This window comes from Mustela nivalis (assembly GCF_964662115.1).
Source record: "Mustela nivalis genome assembly, chromosome: 11".
Taxonomy (NCBI): Eukaryota; Metazoa; Chordata; class Mammalia; order Carnivora; family Mustelidae; genus Mustela; species Mustela nivalis.
In genome coordinates this window covers 75,348,208-75,369,901 of record NC_139030.1, presented here as the reverse complement: position 1 = coordinate 75,369,901, position 21,694 = coordinate 75,348,208, and the positions used below count along the sequence as shown (strand labels likewise).

Here is a 21,694-nt window from a genome sequence, read left to right as displayed (position 1 = left end):
TTTTTTTTTAAGATTTTTATTTATTTATTTGGTGGGGAGAGAGAGAGAGAGAGCACTTGAGGACCTGAGTAGGGGACAGAGGGAGAGGGAGAAGTGAGCTCTTCTCTGAGCAGGGAGCCTGCTGTGAGGTTCGATTCCAGGACCCTGAGATCATGACCTGAGACAAAGGCAGACATTTAACCGACTGAGCCACCCAGGCGTTCCTATTCATCATCTTTGAAGCCCCAGCTCAGAGGATGCTTCCTCTGGGAAGCCCTCCGTAACTGGTCAGGCAGAGCTCATCCCCTCTCTCCTCTGGTTCCCCCTGCTCTGGCCCTGGGACCTTCCTGACTGTGCCTGCCTCCCCTACTGGGTGGTGAGCAGGGCCAGGAGCCTGGGTGTGTGTGTGTGTGTGTGTGTGTGTGTGTGTGTGTGTGTGTGTGTCTGTGTTGGGAAGGTTAGAAAGGTTAGAAAAATACAGAAAATTACAAAGGAGATTGAAGCAAACACCCATGCACCTGCAGGGACTGGCTTGGTGCCCCAGCCCCTCAAGGGGAAGGAGGCTTCCATGACTGCCGCCGTGCCAGGCACACGCCCAGGTCTGCACATGCACAAACACACACGCGTGGCCCGTTCTCATGAGACATGTTGCCTGACATAGATCTGGGATATGTGTTCATACAACGCACGTGCATACCCATGATCTGGAAAGGGGCTTGTCCCAGAGAAGAGCAAGGCTGGGCCAAGGCTGGGTGTGGCTGCTGCATGCCTGCCATGTGCCGGGCGGCCGACGGTGTCCAGGCCAGCTGCCACTCCCTCTCCATGCTCTGTCTCAATAGGCAAGGCAAGCTCCCTCATCTACCTGGAGCCCACACAGGAGCCAGCAGGGTTGGGGCTTCCTGACCCCATTTCCGGGGTTTCAGCCTGCAACACTTGGCTCTTTCCCAGCCTTTCCTGCTGAGCCCTCTGCCAGACCGGTCCCCTGACCTCCAGCTACAAGGAGGTAGCAGGCGGTCCTGTCTCCTGGATGACTTACACACGGGTGTGGCCGCTGTGAGCAGATCGAGATTGAGGTGCCCCCCAGGAAGGGGGACCAGAGGGCAGGGATCAGTGCCTTCAGGGCAAAGCTGGGTGACCTAAAGCTGATCCCACTAACCACACTGCCACAGTTTCTCAAAAGACATCAGCCAGTGGGATGCTTGGGTGGCTCAGTGGGTTAAAGCCTCTGCCTGCGGCTCAGGTCATGATCCCAGGGTCCTGGGATCGAGCCCGGCATCAGGCTTTCTTCTCAACAGGGAGCCTGCTTCCCCCTCTCTCCCTGCCTGCTTCTCTGCCTACTTGTGATCTGTCAAATAAATAAATAAAATCTTAAAAAAAAAAAAAAGACGTCAGCCAGGAGCTCTGAACACCAAGAAGGGAAATCGCCGTCAAGTAATAACAATAAAAGTTATCAATATGGTCTAAGTCATGGTTGCTCTGTCATTGAGATGGGAGCAAAAGGACTGGTGCCCAGTGTCCTGGAAAAGCTCAAATGCCCCCGTATTCTGCAGAGCGGTTCAGCTCTCTCCACCTTGACCCCAGCTCAGCCCCCAACCCATGTCAGCCCATCGGAGCTTCAGGTGCTTGGCTGGACTCAGAGGCTCCAAGCCTCTGAGGGCAGCTGGGTTTGAAAAAAGGGTCCTTTCCGCATTTTACTGGGGATTTGTGAGCACCCCCCTCCGGGGTCTTGGGTTTTCCCCAGGGAGTCCATTCAGGGAGTGAGGGGGTGCTGGGCTGGGCAGTCACTCTTCCCAGCCCACCTTTGGGTCTCTGAGGGACCAGCCCAGGCCCAACAGTGGAATGCTGATGGTCCCAGGAAATGGACAGGGAGGCTGCATTCTGAGCTCCTGTGGCTCAGTTCTGGGAGTATTTGATGCCACACCTCCTTCAGGCTGAAAAGCATAGTAGCACTTGGGAGAGCCCAATCTGAATTATTTGTGTAAATGCCATGAAGAGGGTCATGGAGAGGCTGGTTTTTCAATCATTCTTTCTTTCTTTCTTTTTTAAGATTTATTTATTTGAGAGAGAGGCAGTGAGAGAGAGTATGAGAGGGGAGAGGGTCAGAGGGAGAAACAGACTCCTCTTGGAGCTAGGAGCCTGATGTGGGACTCGATCCCGGGACTCTGGGATCATGACCTGAGCCGAAAGCAGTTGCTTAACCAACTGAGCCACCCAGGTGCCCTTCACTCAACCTTAATAACATGCTGAACTTGACCATCTCTTGGAAATTCCCCCCAGAGGACAAGAGATGGTAACAGGAAACGGAAGGAGGGGTGGAAGTGAAGAGTCAGGGAGGGGCAGAATCACCAAGCCATATTGGGGTACGGATGCTGGGAAGGGCTGGGAAGAAGCCAGCACAGGGGCAAAGGGAGGCCACTGCTGGGCAGCTGAGGCAGATCTGGACAATGTTTCTCTACCCCATCAGCACCCTCTGGGGCCTCCATTTCTTCTTCTATAAAATGGGGCACCTCCCTGGATGGGAGCAAGGCTTACATAGCATAACCTGTGAGAAAGTGTTTTGGGTATAAAGGGCTCCGGCTGTTTAATTAATTATCACTTTAATTCAGGCCTCAGTTCTAAAGTTTATTGAACTACCTAAAGACCAACAGAAAAGGAATCATGGAAGAAGTTGGGCTATGGGAAGTAGCACCCAACTCAGAAGTGCCGTCGAGCTGGGTGCTGACCTTTCCGCAGCCCAGACAGAGAGGGAAATGTGATTTGGTCTAAGACAAGGAGGGTCTATAACGATAGAATGAAACACACTATTCAGGAGACGTTTAGGAGGTCGTTACTGATTACCATTTTACAGGTGAGAAAACCGAGAATTATTGACCCACACTGAGCAGCAGAGGTAGGTGGGGAACCCTGATCCGATGAGCTCTTACCTCCCCAGGGGGACAGGAAGGGGAGACCCGGAGTTTACACTCCTAACCGTCAGGCCACACTGTCCTACTGTGTCCTGCTAGCGCTGAGGCCAGAGAGAAGTCTGTCCTGTGGGTCGCTATAAAAAACATTGTACACAGCGTTGTAGTTCCAGAGCCCAGTGTCAGGCCACGGTGAACAGTAGCCTGGAGAAATGTTCAAGACAGATGTTACCCGTTTTCTGCTGATGTCATGAAGAAATTCAGTGGAACAGCCTAGGAACACTTGGGTGTTAGCAGGCTGATTTTCTGGTGAGCCCTTGGCAGCAAACACTTGCAACCCCACCTCCACCAGATCTCCAGGTCACCCCGGAAAAAGTCTTGCCCTACAACCAGAAATCACTGATCTGGGGAGGACTTCTCCTGCAATTCCTACAACCTGAGAGGCACCAGTTGGGAGATGAGAGCCTCAGTCGGTGAAAATAAACCCCTTACCGATCAAGAGAGGAAACCCCAAGATCCTGTCCCTGACATTTGAGAAGGAGGGCTGGGCAGAGGCTGATGGCGGGAGGGGCACTGAGGACCAGCAAGTTTTCCCTCGGAGAGCCATGGGGCTGCATGTGCCTCTAGAGCTCTGGAGCCCAGCCCGGTTCCAAATCCCAGCTCTGCCACTTCCTTTGGGCCGCCCCTGCCTGCTCCATGCCTCGGTTTCCCCTTTCACAAGGTGGGTTAACCACAAGCCTCACAGTATTGAATAAGTTATCATGTCTAGAACTCAGAACATCGTCTGGCCCAGAGTTTGTTCAGAGAAGCAAGAGTTGCCATTCTCATGGGACCTCTCTCCTCTCGCACCTCTGATGTGCTGGGGCTGTGACTATGGTCCCTTGCTGTGCCCCCGAAGGGGCAGGGCTGTGAGGCTCCAGCCGTGTAACGAAGTGGAAGGGCACACTTGGAATGCCTCTGTTCGGTGGGGGCAAGCTGGATTTCCAAAGAGCCCCACTGCCCAGTGCCCCTCCTGCTGCACTTTCTCCTTCACGCTCTCGCCTGGCTGGATTACACGCTGGAGCTGCCAAGCGTCTCACTCTTGCTCTCGGCCTCACATCTTACCCTGACTTCAGGCTCCTGCCAAGCCCCACTTGCCCCAGGATATACCCCCTAACCATGCTGGTATGCCCTGGTCTCCTGAGTTTTCAGAGCCGGTGTCAGCCAGCCCCAGTCATTCAGTGAGAGGGAGGGTGAGTGGGTGGAATGGAGCCCTGGCAGCCAGGGCCAAGGGGGCTCTGTTCCTGGCCAGGGGCCACTTTGCTGGCAAATCAGCCTCCCGTTCTGGGTCCCAGTGCCTCCATCTGTAGAATGAGGCTCTTTTCCATCCTCTCCATCTGGGCGGGGGGTGGGTGATGGTGCTTGCCATCGCTGCTTGAAGTGTGTTCAATTTTTCTCTTCTCCTCTGGCATGGAGCAGGTGTCAGCATCCTGGGATGGGGGCTCAGTGGAATGTTGGGCCCAATTCTATTTCATTCAGAGCAACTGAACGGTCATTTCTTGAGGAAGTAGAACTGGAAATACAAGGCCCAGGGCCATGCTGATTTGGGGCCCAACATGACTGCCCTGCCACCACCAGCTCATGGCATGGAACGGGAGCCAGGTGCTTAGGTGACTGGCTAGGCTCAGAGGTCCCCTCTCATTTTAGCCCAGGTCATGGGCTAGTAGTATCAGTCAAGCCTAGGAGCCCTTCCCTGCAATCCTTGCTCTCCTAACTCCTACTGGTGGCTCCAGAGGAAGAGCCTGGGACTGCAGAAAAGCCAGCATGGAGAAGCCGCATGGCTGCTGACCACAGCCATCCGTGTGGCTGAGAGCTCTGAGAAACCAGAAACCCGGGTTCTTGGTTAAGGATGTTTCTTAATGCTTGTCCCTTCCCGCTTTGAGAGCTGCTTCATTTCATGTAGTTTCACTTTTTAACATTAATCATTAATTTCTAATTTCCCTCTTATTTATTTCTGCAGGTATTCAGAACACATTTTACTTTCTAACAGGAATATCCCTGAATCCAAATTCAGCCTTTATAGTAGTAGTGACTTCTGAAGAACATTCTGGAATACGTGTTCTCATCCTGAAAATCTTGATTGAGGTAGGCCTCCAACAGATCACATATAGGCCCAAGACTGATTATTACCACCAAGGTGAGAAATACTTTGGGGGTCTCAAAACCACGTCTTGGCCAAGGACTTTGCAACTCAGAGTGCTGTGGCCCTGTGAACAGCCCAGGAACAGGGACAGGCGGCCATATTGTTTTCTTCCTGGGAGATGGGCCATGCTCTCTCAGTCTAGCAATGGGGAAGACTGAGACCTTGCCAGGAGCCAAGTGTACCAGTAGGTGTCTGGCTGATGCTTTTGAGGTAAGTAGTCTTAAAGTGCTTCAGTGGCAAGAGATGGCAGAACCTGGGAAAAGCTGCTGCTCAGAGCCAGTGAACGGTCATAGCACAAGCAAGGCCCAGCCCCAACACGGCAGTCGAGAATGTGCTACAGCTGGGGAAAGCGCTGAGGTGGCTCTCGGTTTGCGTGTGTGAACTCTTTCCTCTCCGACTTTCTTTTCTTCTTTCTTTGAGAAGGAGTGTGAGAGTGCAAGAGTGGGGGTGGGGCAGAGGGAGAGGGAGAGAGGGAATCTGAAGCAGGCTCCCTGCTCAGTGTGGAGCACGATGCAGGGCTGGATCTCAAGACACTGAGATCATGAACTGAGCCGAAATCAAGAACCGGTTACTTAACCATCTGAGCCACCTGGGGGCCCCTCCTCTCAGGCTTTAAATGTGTGAGGAGCTCGCAGTTGCCTGGAAAAGGGACTACCACCATCCCTTCTCTGGGGAGGTTTGGGTTTTGGGGTAAAGCTTCATCCTGCTTTGAGATTTTCCTACAGAATTGTCCAAGGGAGATTCTTGTTTTTTCTCCCCTGTGAGACTCGCAGAAATCTTCTTGGAGGAGACCGTCCTTTTGAAAGGAGTCTAAGAAATATCCTCCTGTTTTAGAGAGCCTGGCTCCCACCTGGATCTAGAAAGATTCCCCTGCTTACAACTGTTACTGTGTAGCAGCCCTTCCTGCACGTGGCAGCTGAGAGCCCTCCTGGGAGGGTGCGGGAGGTCCTGATCCCTGCACCGCCAGCTTCCTCTGTGATCTTTGCTAAGCCCCTCAATCCTTCTGCTCTGCCATGTGCAAGCCAAATGCTCCCAGAGTCACCCTGGGTTGCCTGTGGCAAAGACAAGCAGACTCCAAGGGGGGAGGCTGTTTTTGGATCAAAGGCCACAGGACCCTTCTTGGTGGTGTTTTATAGATTTCTTCAGAAATGGAATTCTTCCCAGCTTGTGAAGAAGGATTGGACCAGGGTGACCAACTTATCCCAGGGCACCTGGGGGTTTCCTGGTTGTAGCACCGAGAGTTCTATGTCCTGCAGCAACTGGGACAACTGGTCACCCTGTCTATACTCCCTTTTGCTGTGAGGGAGTGAGCAAATTCTGGTTGGGGGTGTGTCCTCTGTATTTTATTTTATTTTATTTTATTTTTTTTTTAAGATTTTATTTATTTATTTGACAGAGAGAGATCACAGCAGGCAGAGAGGCAGGCAGAGAGAGGGGAAGGGAAGGAAGCAGGCCCCTGCTGAGCAGAGAGCTCGATGCGGGACTCGATCCCAGGACCCTGAGATCATGACCTGAGCCGAAGGCAGCGGCTTAACCCACTGAGCCACCCAGGCGCCCTGTCCTCTGTATTTTACACCTTCTCCCCCCACAATAGGACTGGAGGGGGCTTCTCTGCTAGGGTGAAGGAAAGACTGATTTGAGGTTGACAGCGAGGAGGAAAGCAGACACTTCAGGAAGTTAAAGAGCCTGCCTCTCCCCACTTCAACCTTATGTGGCCCGGGGCTCTGGCCTCGCAGGGCCACAAAGACCCTCATCCAGGGCCCACTGGAGGTTCCTGTCTTGCTAGGTTCCCGTGTGGGGCCAGGTGGCAAGAAGGGACAGGTGTGGAGCTGCCCAGTTCAGGGTCTCCTCATGGCACAGAGGTATTTAAACTTTCCTTGGATGCTCCACCCCCACAGGCCTTCATGGGCAGGGCGACCGATGTGTGCCCAGGCACGTGCTCCACCCCTTACCCACCAGCACCTTCATCTGCCAGTGGGATGCTCGGCCCATGTGCTCACACACGGTAACCAGAGCTTAAGCAAAACACCCACGGAGCCCACGGAACTTGAGGTCTGCAGACAGGCGCACACACACATGGATGGATGTGGGGAAGCGGGGCCAGGCAATGGCAGGAGGGGGGGCAGAAGGTTCTAGAAACACCACAGGGGGCACATGCGCAGGGGGTCCAGCACTGGCACCATGGCACGAGTGTGCTCAGGGGGCAGCGGTGGCCATGGACACGGCATACACTCCTCCCCTGGCCTCCCTATCTGGTCTCCAACCAGAGCTCCGGTTTGGCATAAGTTTGGGGCCAGGCCCCAAATGTCAGGAGATGTCCCCCCATCCTTTCCCTGCCTGGCAGGAGCCTCTTGGGGCTGCCAGACCTGTGCTGGTAGCAGGGCCTTCTGGCATAGCTCCCCGGGAGAACGGGCAGGCCCAGACGTGCTGCACAAGGGAGCAGGCATGGGGGCAGGGAGGGGGCTCTTACACAATCCCATCCGGGCTCGGCAAGGCGGGAGGGTTGAAAGGCCCCTGGCAGTTCCCCAGCCCCTTATACCCAGGCAAGGAAACCACAGCCTGAAACGCCTGGGTTTCTGAAGGGCGGGAAGGCGGGATTTTTTTGAGGCCTGCTCCACTCAGGCTGCTTCCCAGACTCTGTCATTCCTCTGAGGCCACAAGGGCTGCCAAGCATGTCAGGCACCAGAAACTCAGCAAGGCTGGTGCCCTTATTTCCCACTGAATATGGGAAGAGTTTGCTGAAGACATTGTTCCTTTGCCCAGAGACCCACATACATTGAAACTAACTCATGGAGGTACAGAGAGCAGCTGGAAAATGGGGTCCCGAGAACACCGATGGTGTTCCTGGATGTGCCAGACACGGTTTCAAGCACTTTCTGAATATTAACTAGTTCAGTGCCCACTCTAACCCCGGAAGGTGGGCCCTGTCATTGTTGTCTCCATTCTTTAGAGGTGAGGGAGTAACTTGCCCAGGTCAACACAGCTAGTGTGTGGCATGACTGGGCTATGAACCCAAGCAGCTTTACCAGCATTTATATCCTTTTTGGTCTTTTGGGAATCAAGCAGAATTGTGAGACAAGCAATTAGGGATATGTTGGAAATGGCTTAGGAGCACATGTTGCAAACTTAAGTGCCTACATGGCCTGGTAGGTGACATAAATGTGTGACTCAGGCCTGGTGGGGAGCGGCCTGTGGTCCCAGCTGGAGAATGGGTCGGCAAGCCAGAGGTGTTCTCATACAAAGTCCCTAAATTGAAACTTGCCTGGAGGACATTTGCCACCACAACCCTCAACCCCACCTCTCCCTTCTTAGAGCAGCTCTAACATAAGCCTACTGCACCGCACCTCGACCTGCACCAGGAAATGTGGCCTAATGGGGGCATACCAGCTTGTCTTGGGGGGTTTGAAAGGACACAGAAGCAGGAAAGGACAGAGATGCACTGGGTGAGTGGAAGTGACAGAGGACAGGAAGAACAGCCCATTTAGAAACAGCAAAGATGATGTGAGTTACCTGTTCCTTGAGGGAGAAGACTCTTGATAGCCTGAAGAACTCTATCCTCTATGAGCCCAAAGAGATCCAAGGAGGCCCGTTCTGTTACAAGACTCATTTAACAAAACAGAGTCCTCCATTTTATGATTTTAGCCCCAGCCTGGTAAGTGATTCACTTGGTTACTTCAAGTTCCCTGCAATAATCCCTTGGTCGGCTTCTCGGACTTGTTACAAGTAAAGGGTTATCATATTAGGGGTTGAACGTACTAATTTGCTGATTTTCAATTGGTTTTGACCTACAAAAACATCAGTTTCATATGATTCAACCCTATAATTGTCCTGTCTACCTTGCAAGGTAGAGGGGATAAATGAAAATGTTTGAAGCATGAGCCAAAGATTCACTGCCCTACGCACAGCAGGCATCCAGTGAACACTTGGTGAATGTAAATACTGGCTCCTGAATCAGGTGGGGATGAGCCATCCTTACCACTTCTAGCAAAGCCAATTAATTGCCTGGGGACAGGGTCAGGCAAAGCAGTTCTTCGAGGGAAATTCACGTTCACCCAGCTCCTCCCGGATGCTGGCTCCTGTGCGAGCCCTCTCCCCACACACCCCCACCCCCGCCTGAGCCAAAATCCGGGTCAAGTTCAGCTTTCAGCTTGGACACAGAGACGACTGCCCAAAGCCACCATCCAGGGAGGGAAGAAGCCTCAATCGCTTAGATGTGGCAAAGACCAAGCTCTCGGGAGCATCCGGGTTTTGCGGACTGAACAATCCCTTCTAGGGTAACCAGAGATTAATGGATGCATGGCAGGTAGAAGGCGCTGTCCTGCCTCATCTACCACGCCGCCCAATCACTCCAATTCTCGGAAAATTATGGCACAAAGGAGGGAGCACAGCGGTAGCGGCCAACGAGCCTTCTCCCGCTTTGGGTCGAAAGGAGGCCCCACGTCTGCGCCGCAATGAAGGCAACTGGCCAGGGGAAGGAGGGGACCGAACAAAGACTTGGGACGCGTGGTCCGGGGACACCACTGTGGGTGCTTAGGATTGGCGAGCGCCCACCCTGGGGAAAATCCCACTTCCAGCCATGGGGGTACCTGGGGGCACGACTGAGACCGGCGGCCGCCCCCTCCGCCACCGCCGCAGCGTAACCGGGACGGGATCGCGATCGCTAAGCAACAGGAGGTGGCGCGGCTCTCCCGCCCTGTTCCACACCTGTCCTCGTTTCTTCCGGCCACAGGACATGGAGCCTGGGCTTTTCTCCTCCCAGAGGACAAGCCGATCGGGAAAGCCCCAACGGCCAGACTGAAAGATGTGAACCAGAATGCGGGCCTGACGCGTGCGGGCCAGGGGAAGGGGGAGGGGGCCCAGACCCAGGTGGCGTCCCGGCACTCCGCGCCTCCCCCGGGCCGGGCACTGGAGTCCGGGGCCAGAGGAGGCAGCCGGGCGAGTGCGTGGTAAGCTCAGAAAAGGGAGTCTTGCAGTGAGAACGGGGTCAGCGAGCCCCTGACCCAAGAGAACCAAGAAGGGCGCCGTAATCCCTCCTCCCGTTCCTCGCTTGAACCTTTACGGGACTTGGCATACATCCCTCCTCCACGATTTCAGACTCCGGGTTTTCTCCACTCCCAGATCCGCGGCCCCAAGAGACAGACAGTGGAACCTGCCAATGGCAGGACGCAAAGCGTCAACTTTGTGTTCGCCCGCCACTCTCAGCCAGTGCGCGCCCGTGTCTCCGGAGTCCCGCCTTCCGTGTCGGGCGCCCCCTTCTGGCCACACAGGGATGAACGCTATCTGTCGCCATGTTGAGTGCGGCACATTTATTTTCTTTCTGGAACATTTCCCCACCTATTCTAATCCTTCTTCCGACACAGCTACTTTCTGAGTTCGACAGTCAAATACGGTGGCGATAAGGAGCTTGTAACCTGTGGTCTTCAGGTCGTTTGCGTGATCGGATCGCCACGTCACACCACGCTTGCTGAGCCCAACGCCATCTTGAGTGTGGCGACTTGATGGTTCCCTTCTCAGGGCTCCGCGTGGTCCTCTAAATGGCGTCCCAAACTTCAAGGAGTCCCCAAGGACTAGACAAACTGGTCTAAGGGGGCGATTATTTACCCCAGTAAACTCTCAGTATGTAAGTTTATGTGCCCCTCGCAGTCCCTTAAGTGGGGTGAGAGAAAAGATATATTAGATGGCCGGGCCCTGAAAGGAGCTCCCTGAAGCTGTCGCGACGGCAGTGGCCAGTCGGGGTAGGCGCCGTCCAAACCCCTGGAGTGCGGAGACTTCTGTGTGGTGCGACGCCCAAGGGGCTATCCTCTCGAAGGCAGGAGCTAACACCGGCCCGCGAGTCCCCTCGAAGCATGAATCTCAGAGTGTGTGTGTGTGCTTGGCACGGAGCCCGGCTGTCGGCTGGCTCATGCGGCCAACGCTGGGGCTCGTGGTGGGCAACGGGGTCACCTCTGCAAAGACCCGGGGCACTTGGGGCCGGGCACAGGGTGTGGACGAAGTACAGACGGGGCGGCCCAGGAGCGCGAGTCTCGGCCTCACCGCCTCATTGCTCATCGCAGGGCTTCGACCCACTTGCACGGGGACAATTCTCGGTCGAAAGGTGCCCCCGGGCGGGCACCTCCTCGAGCACCGCACAGGGTACCGCCCCGGGCAAGTGCAGCCCAGCACCCGGCCTCCCCTCCCCCTCGCTGGCAGCCGTCGTGCGAGCCGGCCACCGCCTCCTCTTCCCTCCCCCTCCTTCCGAGCAGCAGCGGGGAGGGGAGGACTGGGGGCTGGGCGGGCGGCTTTGCCGCGCTTTGGCTTTCTGCGTCAGCAGCCCCAGCAAAACAGCGGCGGGAGCGCGCGCCTAGAGCGCGCTCGTGCGCCCCTCCCCCGCGGCGCCGGCGCCGCGGAGACCCGGCAAACTAGAGCCCTGAATGACAGTGCGGTCGGCGACTGCGCAGCGCGGGACGCACCAAGGCACTGCCGCTTTAAGCACGCTTGCCCATTGTTCGGAATCGAGCCAATGAGCGAGCGCCCGCTCCCTGCGCTCAGCCAATAGCACTCGGGCAGAGGAGGCTGAGCGCCGCCCACTAATCTATATTAAAGGTTCTGGCGCCGCGTGAGTTCCCCACTGGCTGCTCTGAAAAGCCATCTTTGCATTGTTCGTGTGTCCAGCTCTTCGTTCGCCGCAACCACCTCCGCCGCGCGCCTCCTCCGCCACCGCGGACTCCGGTAGCTTTCTCGCCAGAGTCTTCGAACTCTTGCTTTCTTTTTAATCCGCTGCATCGGATCACCGGCGTGCCCCATCATGTCAGACGCGGCCGTGGACACCAGCTCCGAGATCACCACCAAGGTGAGGTTGGACGCCGCCCGCCCCTTCGGGGTCCGCGCGCTGCTGCCGCCGGAGCGGTGTTTGGCGCGCGCACGGCGGCTCGTGTCTCTTCTTCGGGCGGAGAGATCTCTCGCCCCCGGCCTAGGCCCCCAGGCACACTCTTTTGTGTGCGGGGGAGGGGGCGGGAAGCGCAGCGGTAGGCGTGATGCCCGTCGGGGAGTGGGCCGGGCGCCCGCGGGGCCCCCGAGGGGCGGGGGCTGAGGGGCTCGGGGGGCGGGTGTTTTACGGCTCCTGAAACTTGTTTGTGAGTGGTCTGGAAGGTGGCGGGAGGAGAGGGGCCGGCCGAGGGTCGTCAGCCCGCAGGGCGCACGGAAATAACTTTGAAACTCAAGCGCGTTTGGAATCGGAAGTGCTGGGGGGGGGGGCGCGTGTGCTGGCGCGGGGCGGCTGCGGGAAGCGGCGGCTCCGCAACGAGCGCCCGCCGGCGGCGCTCCTCTTTGTTCGGAGCCGGGCCGCCTCGTTTCGCGCCTTGCGGTGGGTCCGAGGTGGTTTATCTGGACTAAGCGCTGATAAGGTGGAGTCGGGCGGCGGGCCGGCGGGCCGGGACGTCGATTGTCTCCGCGGAGGTGTGAAGGTCTTCTCTGCTCTGGGAGCCCTCAGGGAGGGCGGGGGTAGGCGTCCTCCGGGGAGAGCGCGCCGGGAGCAGCCGCCTAGCTTAAGTAATTTACAGCGGTACCGGGTTTGGCTGTGGAGGAGGCGAGCCCACGCGCCGTTGGTGAGGAAACGGAAAGTGAAGGAACGGCGCGCCGGGGCGACGATGGGCGCCCCCCGCGGCTGCCCGGGAGCACCGTGTGCGCCGCTGCTCCGGAGACAACGCGGACGAACAAAAGCTGTGGCCGTGGCTGGCCGGTTTGTGGGGTCGAGCCAGGCGCTGGGGGTTGTTGGGGCCTGGTGTTGCGGGGTCGCTGCCCTCGGTTTTGAGATCCTGCGCGTTTGGCGCAGCCCCCGTTCTGCGCGCCGGCCAGCGCGGGGAGCGTCTTCGTTCCGCTCTCGCCCGGAGCGCGGCACTTTAAGGCAGATCGGCTCTTTCTGCGCCCCTCGTGCCTCTTCGGGGACGGACAGGAGTCACCTTGGTGTCTCCTTAACCTCTATGCCCCTGGCGTCACCTCTGGCTTTCTCCCAGGGGTGACTTCCTCGGCGGAGTGGAGCTGGCGACTGGAATCTCCGCAAGGGCTCCAGCGGGCCCCCCCTCCGGACCAAGCCCGGGAACTAGTTGAGTGGGGGGAGGGTCGGCCCTTCCTAGTGCGGACGTCCGCGTTCGCTTCCCTCCCAAGGTGATTTCCCGCCGGCAGCAATAAATAGCCCCGTGGAGCGCGTCCCCGACGGCCTCAGGCTGCGGGGCTGAAAAAGCCCCATGGACTTCGGGGCAGTCTCCCGCGGGACTTTGCCCGCCAAATGCAGAGAGGCAGGCCTACGCATCGAGGCCTTCTGTGGGGGTGTCAAGAAGCCCCAGGAAAGACTGGAGAGCACCTCGCGCGGCGGTGGGGCCAGCACAGCCGGCAGGCTCCGGGTCTTCAGGGTCAGGGGCGCACTCGGCGGCCCTGGGCCACGTGCTCCGCGCGCGCGGTGCGTGCCGAGGCCCGCGCGCAAAGCCCGCCGGGCGGGGGCTACGCGCCTGCGCGCCGCGTTCTCCCCGCCCCCACCCGCTCCCCGGGGCTTCGGCCGCCAGGGGGCGGGAGCGGGCGGCACCGGGGTTCGCGGCTTGGCTGCGGGTGGTAATGGGGCCGACAGGTGCCCCAGGCCGCTCACTGGACGGAGTCCGAGCTGTGTCTGGCTCGACGCCTGTACGTGTTGGCTGCAGGGTCGGCAGGGCCGGGCGGAAAAAGTTACGGGGCTTCGGGGCGCTCGCGGTGGCGCTGCCCTTTGGAAAGCGGACTGGGTCCGCTCCTCGAGGTGTGGTCTGATGGTCGCCGAGATGGGGCGCGCGGGGCGGCTCCCTTCCTGAAGGAGGGTCAGTCTCTTAAGCCCGGGCACATTCCTCCGGCCAAGACCTGTGACCTCCTGGGACAGCTGTCACAGCTAGGGGACTGGTGGGTTTGGGTTTTTTAAAGAGCTGGGCTGTCGTGGGCTTGATTGGTGTTTAGCTCGGCGGGGAGGACTTGAACCGACCTCCCGGGTTCTGCCAGTTCCCTCCCTTCCATTCCCTTCCCGGGCTAGCCCGCCCACGGGAGTTCTCCCGCAGTGCCCGGGTCCTCCCTCCATTACCTTATTTATTTATGGCACATACCTGCTGTCTTCCAAGAAGGATTTGTGAGAGGCGGAGCTCCCTCTGGTTGGAAACCAGTCCGTGATGGGTGTGTGAGTGAAGTGTTCTCTGGCTCGTCTGCCCGGCCGGACGGGTTTAAGGCTGTGGTGCCACATGGCTCTTGTCCTAAGAAGTATGAGTAAGGGGCAGTGGGAACAACTGTAGGGGACTCTTGATGTGTTTTTTAAGGGTTGAGAAATTGGAGGAAACCCTGACCACAGACTTGCTGGCTGTCCTGGAGCCCTTCCTTCCCGTGTTTCCAAGTGTAACATGGGGCTGTTAGGACATCCCGATCAGCGCTGTATTCAATAGCCCCTGAGTTCTGGGCCTCTTTGCCAGCCCCGCGTTTCTTAAAAGACTTACTAGTTCCCTCTTTTTGAAGGACTTAAAGGAGAAGAAGGAAGTTGTGGAGGAGACAGAGAATGGAAGAGACGCACCTGCTAATGGGAACGCTGTGAGTGTCTGCCTTGCCCATGATACCTAGCCGCTCCTGGCCAGGAAGTTCTCTCCCTCCAGCTTGGGCTTAGTCTGGGGTGAGCGAGAAGGCTGAGCCCTTGGCTAGTTCCTGCATCGTGGTCTCCTGGTGGAGCTTTAGGAAGAGGACTTGAGGTCTCTTGCCTGGTCTTGGGCTGCACGTGCATTGGGTGGGCTGTGGGGGGAAGAGCCGGGATTGCGCAGGAGTGGTAATCTGTTCTCATTAACAACTTGGTATGTTTTCTGTCGAGGAGAATGAGGAAAATGGGGAGCAGGAGGCCGACAATGAGGTAGATGAAGAAGAGGAAGAAGGTGGGGAGGAGGAGGAGGAAGAAGAGGAAGGTGATGGTGAGTAGCCGTTTGTCTCTCCTGTTAGGGGGTACCTTTCCCTGGCCTTGTCCAGCAAAGGGACAGGAGTTGGGTCCTGGGGTTGGGGACCAGTGGCTCACCTACAGCGGGGCTAGGACTTCGGGCTAGGACTTCGCTGGTTTTAGGTTAGCGAAGTGAAGCCCTGCCCCCACGTATGCACGCTCCCACTGGTGCCTTCCACACACTGGTCTGTTGCTCTTTCCTTCTCTGGAGACAAGTGCCTGCATGGAGGTAGCAAGGTGCCCTTGGCTGCCTGGTTTGTCAGGCAGCAGGGATCAGGGATATTTCTCTTCCCTGGAGAATCTTTTCACTGGGAAGTTCCCCTGAGGAGCTGCGGTGTTTTTCTGTCTCCACCCAAGTTCAGGTTGTCGCTGGGTGGGTTAGGGTATCAGGATGCTTCCTGGTGTTAGAGGGAACGCAATGTGGTTTACCCTGGGGTTTGATTCTGCAGGTGAAGAAGAGGATGGAGATGAAGATGAGGAGGCTGAGGCAGCTACGGGCAAACGGGCAGCTGAAGATGATGAGGTGGGTTCTGGCTTTGGTCGGGGGTTGGGACCTGAGACATGATAGCCAGAGGGGCTCATTCCCACTGTGCAGTCCTGAAAGGCTCCCTAATCTTGAGCAGGAACAGAAAGGAAGCTAGGCCTGTCTTCTCAGAGCTCTGGAAGCCTCTGGAGCAGCCAGTGCCTGGCCCTTGGCTCTTTTCTGTAGAAGTGGGGGTGGGCCCGGTGTGTGCTTGCAGGGCCTTGACCATCTTTCTCTGTGCAGGATGATGATGTTGACACCAAGAAGCAGAAGACTGATGAGGATGACTAGACAGCAAAAAAGGAAAAGTTAAACTTAACAAAAAAAAAAAAGGCCACCGTGACCTATTCACCCTCCACTTCCCGTCTCAGAATCTAAACGTGGTCACCTTCGAGTAGAGAGTCCCGCCCGCCTGCCCAGCGCAGGCAGTGCCACCCGCAGATGACACACGCTCTCCACCACCCAACCAAAACCACAACGTGAATTTGCAACAGGGGAGGAAAAAAGAACCAAAACTTCCAAGGCCCTGCTTTTTTTCTTAAAAGTACTTTAAAAAGGAAAATTTGTTTGTATTTTTTATTTACATTTTATATTTTTGTACATATTGTTAGGGGTCAGCCATTTTTAATGATCTCGGATGACCAAATCAGCCTTCGGAGCGTTCTCTGTCCTACTTCTGACTTTACTTGTGGTGTGACCATGTTCATTATAATCTCAAAGGAGAAAAAAAACCTTGTAAAAAAAGCAAAAACAACAACAAAAAAACAATCTTATTCCGAGCATTCCAGTAACTTTTTTTGTGTATGTACTTAGCTGTACTATAAGTAGTTGGTTTGTATGAGATGGTTAAAAAGGCCAAAGATAAAAGGTTTCTTTTTTTCCTTTTTTGTCTATGAAGTTGCTGTTTATTTTTTTTGGCCTGTTTGATGTATGTGTGAAACAATGTTGTCCAACAATAAACCGGAATTTTATTTTGCTGAGTTGTTCTAACAAAGCTGTCTCAAGCCTGGTTTTTCTTCATTTCAGTTTCTCCAATTTTAGTATATATGCTGCCGAAGCGAGCACTGCATTTCAGTTTCTCTAGATGACCTGTGGTGGGGGCAAGGACAGGAGGAGGGGGCATTGGAAGGATCTTGAATTCAAGCCCAGCTAGATTTCCTGGGGATAGTGGGCTGAAGACCCCCAGTTGTCAAGAATGGGTGGGAGCAGCATGGTAGGTGGCCAGAGAGATCAAGAGCTGAGCTGTGGCTGGCCACTAAGACCTTCCGGGAGGGTACTGGAATTAGGAATTGTGAAGGGGAGGCCACTTCCGGGGGGTTGGTCTACTGATTTGTACCAAGAGCCATTTCCCAGGACTGTGGTATTTGGGTGGATCAGGGTGCTCTGGAAGATAATGTCTGCATCCCCAGGCACTCCCCAGGAATGGGCTACATGAGGCACTGTTGTTACACAGACCCCACCCACCCAGGGTTGGGGTGGGTGGGTGGTGGCACAGGCCAAATGTGAACATGGCCAAGACCGAAGATAGCCACCTGCCCATGGGGCTACCCTTTCCTCCTGGGTCCTCACCCAATTAGTTGGTGACTGTGGCTCCCCCTGGTGGTGGCATGTGGTACCTTGTCCCTCTGGACTTATTTTCAGGGCCCGAACATAGGCTTGCCCTATCCCCAAGCTCTTTTTTTTTTTTTTTTTTTTTTTTTAAGATTTTATTTATTTGACAGAGATCAGAAGTACACAGAGAAAGAGAGAGGAGGAAGCAGGCTCTCCGCGGAGCAGACAGCCTGATGCGGGGCTCGATCCCAGGACCCTGGGATCATGACCTGAGCCGAAGGCAGAGGCTTTAACCCACTGAGCCACCCAGGCGCCCCCGCCAAGCTCTTTTCAAGGAGAAAGAAGTGGACCTTGGTTAGGGAGGTCGGCCAGCCTACCCCTTGAACACAGTTGAAGATCACAGATGAGCGCTTAGGATTTTCAGACGGCTGGTTGTGTGCAGTGAGTCGGGAAAGCTAACGGAAGTGAAGGTTAACAGGAGTTCAAGTCCTTGGGGGCAGGACCTACTAGAGCGCTCTAAGCCTCCTGGGGCTTGCAGGTAAGCTTCACAAGTGGAACCCTGCAACCCCCACCCCACCCCCCCGCCCCTCGCAAGCTTCCATAGCGTGCTCCTGAATCATGCCCATTCTCTAGGGGGTCAGCGAGGGTCCACTCCACCCCCCCGCCCCTCGCAAGCTTCCATAGCGAGCTCCTGAATCATGCCCATTCTCTAGGGGGTCAGCGAGGGTTGACACCTTAGCTGTTAGGGGTGCTGAGAATGGGACAGTCTGTTCACTAAGGATGTAAAAGCAGGGGTTCTGTTCCCACTTATGTAACCAGCTGGGTGATCCTGGGCCTCCTTTATCCTTCCTGAATGCAGCTGGTTTTTTGTTTTTTTTGGGGGGGGGGATTTATGAGGGAGAGAGAATCTCCAGGAGACTCTTAAGTGCAGACCCCAACGCGGAGCTCAAATTTATAATCCTGAGATCCTGACCTGAGCAGACACCAAGAGTCAGATGTTCAAGCGACTGCACCCAGGCATCCCCTGAATGCATTCCCAGCTGCAAGGGAAAGCGGGACAGAAGGGAGGGGGACAGAATCCTCAGGAAGGACACTTCTGTCTGGAATGCCCAAATCTACCCTGTAGTCAGAAATGGGTGGGGACAGAAGCCAGGCACGCTCCCTACCCACTCCTGTTCCCCAACATCGTGGCCATGTGGGAGTTCTTGGATCACATTTGGGCTGACTTACACACTGCTTTATCCAAAGGAAGAAACCTGGGACCCCAGTTTCTGCTGATACCCACCCCCTATCGCCCTCCTGTCTTCCCCTGCCCTCCTTCCTTCTCAGGCTTCCACTTTCTTTGTTAGGAAGTCTGCAAGACATCTACCTGTAGCAAGGGATGGGAGGATGGGGCTGTTAACTGAAGTGTCCATCCACAACTCCTTAAGGACCATCTATGAATAATGGGACCCTGAGCACAAAGGCATGGGGACCTGACAGCAGGGAGGGCTTCTCTAGGGAGGTGGCATTGAAGCTGAGACTGGAAGGGCCAGGAGGATGAGAGAGGAGATGGGGGACAGGTTAGGGGGCAGGAGTGGTGCATGGGGAGGCCTTGTGCAGGAAAGTGCTAAGGGTGCATGGGCAAAGGGGGTGGGCAGGCTGTGGACCAGGTGCAGAGCTAGGATTTGAGGAAGCCACAGGATGGTTTGAGGTAGAAAAGCTCCTGGAAAGCACTGATGTGACATCTGCAGAGGCAGGGGACCCGGATTAAGGGGGAAGGGCAAGGTGGAAGAGAAACAGGTGCATTTAAGATATCACATGGGGAAGGGGTGCCTGGTTGGCTCAGTCTGTCTCCTTTTAGCTCAGGTCATGATCTTGGACTCCCAGGATGGAGTCCTGGGATCGAGTCCTGCATGGGCTCCCTGCTCAGCCCTGCTCAGCGGGTACTTGACTTTTCCCTTTGCCCCTCACCCTGCTCATGATTTCTCTCTCTTATTCTCTCTCTCTCGAATAAATAAATAAAATCCTTAAAAAAAAAATACACATGGGTTAAAGTGTCAAGATTCCGGGACAGAATGGGTGTTGGAGGCAAGGATCCCCCAGGTTCTGGCCTGAGCCCTCCAGCACAGGGAGGTGCCATTTACGATGTGCCAGGGGCTGGAGATGAAGGTCTAAAAATGCATGGAGACCTCCTGTGTTTGAAGTGAACTGTCAGAGGCTGGTAGGTACATAGGTCCGGAAGGCCGGCAAGAGGTCTGGCTTGGGCCAGAGTAATGGAGGCTGAGGTATAAACCAGACAGGCCAGGAAAAGGGCCTAGCAAGAAGACATAAGGCTTAGGTCACACGAGCGAGCACAGGGAGCTGAGGACTGTCTGTTCCAGGAAATGAAGGCTCCAAGCCCAAGGCCCCCTCTCGCTTCATCCTCTGCCCTGTCCACCTGGCTCACCGGCCACATCAGCCTCCCTGTGTCCAAGGGAAACTTGGGCCTGGCGCAGGGCATTTGCACTGGTTATTCCTGCCTCAGGAATGTCTGATTCCCAGACTTCTCATAACTTGATCCATGTTAGGTCTCAGCACATGTTATCTCCCCAGAGAGGCCTTCCTTGTCCCTGACGTCAAGAAAGCCATCCCCAGTTCTGTCCCTCGGCCACATAGCACTTCTCACAAAGTGAGCTTGTTTATTTACTAGTTTGTGTTTTTTGACTGTGCCCTACTGAGGTCAGAGGCCATGCCTTATTCACCACGTTTCCCTGTACATAATATTCTGTTTGTTCGTTCCTTCGTTCATTCATTCATTTGCATGTGTACTGAATGTTGTCACTGTGCCTGACTCCATTCTGGGCTCCAGAGATACAGAAAAGAGCAAGAGAGAGGAGGTCCCTCCTCAGGACACCACAGGACACCTCTTGGTGGTGGAACGGCGTTCTACATCCTTGTCTTCCCCACCCTCATTTGTGGTTTCTGCCAGGTGCCCCATTTTTTTGGGGGGGGGGGGCAGGAGGCTTGCCCTTCATAAGGGTTGGAGCCTGTGGAGTAAGGACAATGTGGAGTGTCCTCCCTGGGCTGCTCAAGCCCCAGGCTGCCTGTCCCTCACTGAGCTGTACCCAGACGGCTGCCAGGGTCAGATCAAGGCCTTGGTTGGAGGGAACTTGCGGCTGCAGTTGCCACCCGCCCCCCTGCTGTGCACAGTCTCTTGAGGCAAGACTGACCAGCTGCTCTCTGTTCTGCTTCCCAGCGCAGCTCAGTCCTGCAGATGTCCACAAGGCCCAGAGCCTGGGCGGGGTGTCCAGCCCAGGGGCCAAGAAGACCGCAGAGCAGGCAACACATGGAGCTGGAATCAGGCTCCCAGGCCCACTCAGGCTCTGGCCCTGCTCAGAGGGGACTCCTCCCCTCAAAACCTCTAGAAAGGAGGTGAGAGGCTGAGCCCCACCCAGACACGACAGGCACGTTAATACAGAGCAAGTAATTCAAACTTGCTGGGCCTCAGTCTCCTCCTGTGCACAATAGCAGGAAGAATGTGAGCCAGGAGGTAGGGTCCAGGCTGCCTTTCTTAATGTCCCATGTCTGCACCAAACTCACTGTTTCTTCTGTCCCAGCCGCCTAGCCTCACCGCATAGCTTCATCCCACCAAAAGTTTGGCCTGAACAGTCCTTGCTGCCTTCAGCAGAGTCTACTTTTCTCTAGTCCCAAGACTAGCACACTATTTATCACTGCCTGATGACCTGCTCTGGGAGTCCAGAATCCCACCCATCCTCACTCCCAAAATCTTTCTAAAAGCCAAGGATCGGGCGGCCCATACAGCCCAAATTGGGAGATTTGCGAGCGACGGGCTCCCTCTGGTGGACGTAGGGGAACTGCACGGGGCTCTGCCAGGTTCTGTACCGTCCAGGAAAGAGCGGCCTCAGCCACCGCGACTCCAGCTGAAAGCCCTTCCTCCCTCTCTGTTTCTGGAGCCCGGGTCAGACATGAGAGTCAGTGGTCATTTCCCAAGCCTTCCCTCTGGTCAGCTGATCTGGTCCTTCTTTTCCTCAAAGGGAGACCCCAGGCCTCTCCAGAGCCTGAGCTGAGGCCAGGGTTGGTTCCTCCTTGGGTTCTGGCCCCCTGGGCTCCTTATTGCTTAATCCCTTTGAATGCTTGGTGTGCAACACCTTCCCTGGGCAGGTGCAGCTCTCGGTCCTCTCTACTCACTACTCATAGTGACTGCTGACCTAAGTCCCAGTCTCAGGGTCCTCAGTTGCAGGGAATGGGGGCTGGAGTTTGAAGGCTCCCAGCTGCCCTCCTGGCCACTCTCTGAGCTGTCCATCAGGCTGCCCTAGGGTCTGTGCTGCCTCTCCCTGGCTGCCGTTGCTGGCCCAGGGGTCCAAAGACCTAGGTCTCCAATGCCCAGCCTTCTTCTGCCATGCCTACTATGTGGCCTCCTGTGTCCGGGGTACAGGCCAACCCTGCCTGCCTCAGGACCTGGCCACTCTGTAATCCCTGCCTGCTGAAAACTGTTTCATGGGGTCAGAAACCCTGCTCCCAGCTTTACAAGGAGTAGTCCAGTTTTGCAGTGCAGCTGTCAACCCCCAGCTCCAAGTGCTTGGAGAGAAGGGTAGGGCCAGCCAGGATGGAGGGCA

At 56.0% G+C, this 21,694-nt stretch overlaps 1 protein-coding gene across 1 annotated transcript; it reads left to right on the top strand.

The window, feature by feature from the left end:
• The first annotated feature begins 4,897 nt into the window (after positions 1-4,897).
• Positions 4,898-16,539, top strand: PTMA (prothymosin alpha). The gene is made up of 6 exons (XM_082690675.1): positions 4,898-6,393; positions 6,616-11,893; positions 14,560-14,631; positions 14,903-14,999; positions 15,472-15,545; positions 15,789-16,539. Exons 2-6 carry the CDS (start codon positions 11,849-11,851, stop codon positions 15,834-15,836), a joined length of 336 nt encoding a protein of 111 aa, XP_082546801.1. The 5' UTR covers positions 4,898-6,393; positions 6,616-11,848; the 3' UTR covers positions 15,837-16,539.
• Positions 16,540-21,694: the final 5,155 nt, after the last annotated feature.

Bases quoted from the DNA above. Each gene is read 5' to 3' on its own strand.
- PTMA (XM_082690675.1), top strand. From the start codon at position 11,849: ATGTCAGACGCGGCCGTGGACACCAGCTCCGAGATCACCACCAAG. The intron at 11,894-14,559 runs GTGAGGTTGGAC...CTCTTTTTGAAG, and splicing joins GCTCCGAGATCACCACCAAG to GACTTAAAGGAGAAGAAGGA. The intron at 14,632-14,902 runs GTGAGTGTCTGC...TTTTCTGTCGAG, and splicing joins CACCTGCTAATGGGAACGCT to GAGAATGAGGAAAATGGGGA.